Here is a 3879-nt window from a genome sequence, read left to right on the forward strand (position 1 = left end):
ACTTATATAGTGTTTTGATACACTTTATCTTTACCTCTGTTATTACTTAATATTTTTGACACAGACTCGAGCTATTGTGCAATATCTTCGTCCACCATTGGAGTCATTAAACACTCCAGTGACAGCTCCAGTTTCTTCAGATGTGCCAAGTTTCACTATCCAGCATCGAAATAGTGGAGCGCGCTGTCTCCTGTGACAGCTCTTGTTAGTGTTAGCAGCAAACCTAGCATCCAAGTTCCACAGTCCAGTGTCTTTATCACTTGACATCATCGAACATATTAACTGGGCAACGAGTCCATTCTTTGGTAGAAATAGGTTGGTTTGTTGTCTTTTTAGCTCATCTGTCACATAGTGACAAGGTGAGCTTTTGTGATCATCCGTCGTCAGTCCGTCCGTCCGTCAACAATTTCTTGTCTGCACAATAGCAGCTTCATTTATGATTTCATTTTAACCGAACTTGCACACAACTTGTATCACCATAAGATCTTGGTTCCTTTCTTGAACTGGCCAGATTCCGTAATGGGTTCCAGAGTGATGGCCCCTGAAAGGGCCAGTATTAGCTATTTTGACATTGTCTGCATAATAGCAGCTTCATTTTTGATTTGAACTTAATCAAACTTCCACAAAACTTGTGTCACCATAAGATCTCGGTTCTTTCCTTGAACCAGCCAGATCCCTTAATGGGTTTCAGAGTTATGGCCCCTGAAACATTATCCTCCAACTGAGCAAAATAAAACGGATTATCCGTATTAAGTATATAATCTAGAGAGCGTGATGTACTATTAAATGCAGTAATAATGCCTGCCTGTGTATCTGGACAAAGGCCCAACATAAAATCTCTTTCATAACAATATAAAAACAAATCTGCGACAAGGGGTGCACAATTTGTTCCCATGGGAATACCAATTACTTGTCTGAACACTGCATTCCCAAACCTGACGTAAATATTGTTCAATAAAAAGGAAATTGGCTTTACAAACTTCGTCACAGGTCCACATAGTATAATTCTTTACAATGCAACTAGTAAAAAATGCTTTATCGAAATTGCAAGCGAGAAAAGTAGCATTTTCTCTGGCAAAAGTCTTTTGAATTAGAGCAGATATTTTTTCATCTATTAAGTTATGTGGTAAAGTGGTATACAAAGTAGAAAAATCGTATGTTCTGACTGAAGACACCTTGTAGTTATCAATTCTAAATTTATCCAGGATTTCGCCATAATGTTTTACCGAAGCCTTTTTCCAATGTTCAACTGTAAATCCTGTACCAAACTACCTCCAAGGATTGAGAAATGATAATGTAGACTATGAACTTGTATATGAGCCAGGCAAAGATGTAGCAGATCCAATGGATTACTTATCACGACACACTCTCCCAGATACCGAAACTGATGACACTGAGAAGACAATAAAGTTGATAGTCATAATTGAGCATGGAGGTGTCTTAAAAAACATAAAAGAAGCCACCTGCGGTGCTTCAAGATGTCATTAAGAGAATGAGATACCTAAAACAGCAAGACATGCATTATCGGCTGTTTTTGGAGAAGCATATCCAGATGGTCACTGCAACCTTGTAGTGATAGATAAAACACCCAGATACCCTGTCGTTGGGCAGACAACATCGACAGCCAGCCGGGTTACTTGTGACAAATTGGGAACCATTTTTGCAACACATTGAATACCAGAGAGACTGGAAATTTATAATGGATCCCCTTTTAATTCTGCAGATATGAAAACATTTTCTGAAGAAAAAAAATGGGCTTCCGACACCACAGAGTAATGCCAGAACATCCCAGGGAAGGACACAAGAAAAGGGCCGAGATAAGACCATACTATACTCGGTAAAAAAAAGTTCTGCACACATGGATGTTTTGGGTGACTATATTTTTATGATATGACACACAACAAACATAAATATATCAGGTTAAACTTTAATCAAAGCTTAACACAGAACTGAAAACGAAAATAAAATTAAAGTATCCGTTCTTGAGTAACTCATAAATGAGGTCCTCAAGGGTCCTCTGTCAAAAATGGTTAAATCACTGTTTTACTACCAAACACTTATAATGCGGAAAATGACACTCTGCTTGATACCGCTGATTAAGACAAACAACAGTACTCCGGTGAATTCCAAATATCGCTGCAACATCCGGTAGTCGCATACCAGCTTGTAAATGTCCCAGGGCACGAGCCCGGCCTTCATTAGTTAGTCGTCTTAACAGACGCCTTGGCAGTACATTAGCCATTACTGTGACGGTGGCCAAACTTTGAATATGGATCGCAAGTTTATTTTCCTTTTTACAAACAAAGAAATTAAGTAATTAAGCTACTAAGTGTTTGATTGATCAACAATAGAATAAATTACTCATATTCAGGACTTTGCCTGTGTGTATGGTCAGTGTGTGAGGAAAGAATGCAAGCAAGACTGTTCTGAGCACTTTTCAAATTTACTGCTAATTTTGCCATTTTTGAAGGCTTACCCCCAGTGCATATAAACTGTTATAACTTGATCATTTATGTATCGATTTTCATTCTGTTTCGACAAGTGTCCTTGTAACAGATATCTGTTGACTATGGTAAATCCAAAAATGCATGTGATTTTTTATTTTGCGCTATAATAAAGAATACATCCAGCTGTGCAGGACTTTTTTTTTACCGAGTATATTTAGTTAGACATGAACTGTCTCGAGCAAAAGGACTTATCTTTCGATGTAACCAGAAAGTTATACCAGAGAAACTGCAAAAGCAATTCAAGGACGAAACAGATGCTACGGGTAAAATACTGGTTCCCAGACAACGGTACGGTTGAAGATACTATATCAAGTTGCTACCAGTGCCAGATCACCACTGTTGAACGTAAACAGGAGCCAGTGAAACCATCTGAGATACCTAAAACAGCTATGCATGCACTATCGGCTGTTTTAGGAGGACCACATCCAGATGGTCACTGCAACCTTGTAGTGACAGATAAAAGAACCAGATACTTTTTCGTTGAACAGACAACATCGACAACCAGCCGGGTTACTTGTGACAAATTGGGAACCATTTTTGCAATACATGGAATACCAGAGAGATTGGAAATTGATAATGGATCCCCTTTTAATTCTGCAGATATTAAACATTTTCTGAAAAAAAAGGCTTCCGACACCAGAGTAGTGCCAGAACATCCCAGAGCAAATGGGGAAGCAGAAAGTTTTACAAAGGTACAGTGTTCCTGGATTCTGTACCAGTACAAACCTGTTCTCCGCAAGTTACTGCAAGCTTCCCCACATGAATTATTAGAGGTGGAGGACGAATGATTTCAGACACAATGTCTTTTATCAAATCGTCACGGAGAACATACGCCCCGCTCGGTGATCAACCAATGGCGCCAGACGGAAATCAGATAAGCGTACTATTTATAGAGATGCCTCAACATTAAACAGTGACTTGAATCCAGGAGTGAAAACTAAAGAGAAAGGTTATTGCGCTCTCCAACTGGTATCAACAGACTGCTCCAAACAGAACAGAAGAGAGAGTACGCAGAGAACAACAGGGACAGGACAGAATTACGAAAAACAAAGAAGTGGAAGTGATCCAAGAGGAAAACGAAAATTAAGAACAAATTACAGAAACGGGACATACACGTCAAAAAGAGAAATACATCTTTACAGGTATATTTTAAACAACAATACAGACACCATATTAACAAACAGATGTTCAAACATTGCCAAGAAAATGTTGGAAGCAATTTTATTGATGTGTTTCATGCAGAGGCTAAAACATTTCTGAAACGATTGTAAATTCTCCACAGGTATCATGTCAATTTTCATCGAATGCTGTGTATATTTTATGGAAGAGCGATTTTACATGGTTAAAGAGTTTCGCGACAAATCAATTTAAA

At 38.5% G+C, this 3879-nt stretch overlaps 1 protein-coding gene across 1 annotated transcript; it reads left to right on the top strand.

The window, feature by feature from the left end:
* The first annotated feature begins 2671 nt into the window (after nucleotides 1-2671).
* Nucleotides 2672-3594, top strand: LOC128551425 (uncharacterized protein K02A2.6-like). Its single transcript, XM_053532276.1, has 2 exons — nucleotides 2672-3199; nucleotides 3487-3594. The coding sequence occupies exons 1-2, from the start codon at nucleotides 2672-2674 to the stop codon at nucleotides 3592-3594; spliced, it is 636 nt and encodes a 211-aa protein (XP_053388251.1).
* Nucleotides 3595-3879: the final 285 nt, after the last annotated feature.

This window comes from Mercenaria mercenaria, unplaced genomic scaffold, assembly GCF_021730395.1.
Source record: "Mercenaria mercenaria strain notata unplaced genomic scaffold, MADL_Memer_1 contig_1078, whole genome shotgun sequence".
NCBI lineage: Eukaryota > Metazoa > Mollusca > Bivalvia > Venerida > Veneridae > Mercenaria > Mercenaria mercenaria.

Excerpts from the sequence above, each read along its gene's own strand:
- LOC128551425 (XM_053532276.1), top strand. The coding sequence starts at position 2,672 with ATGAACTGTCTCGAGCAAAAGGACTTATCTTTCGATGTAACCAGAAAG. Across the intron at positions 3,200-3,486 it reads AAGCAGAAAGTTTTACAAAG|ACTGCTCCAAACAGAACAGA; the intron begins GTACAGTGTTCC and ends TGGTATCAACAG.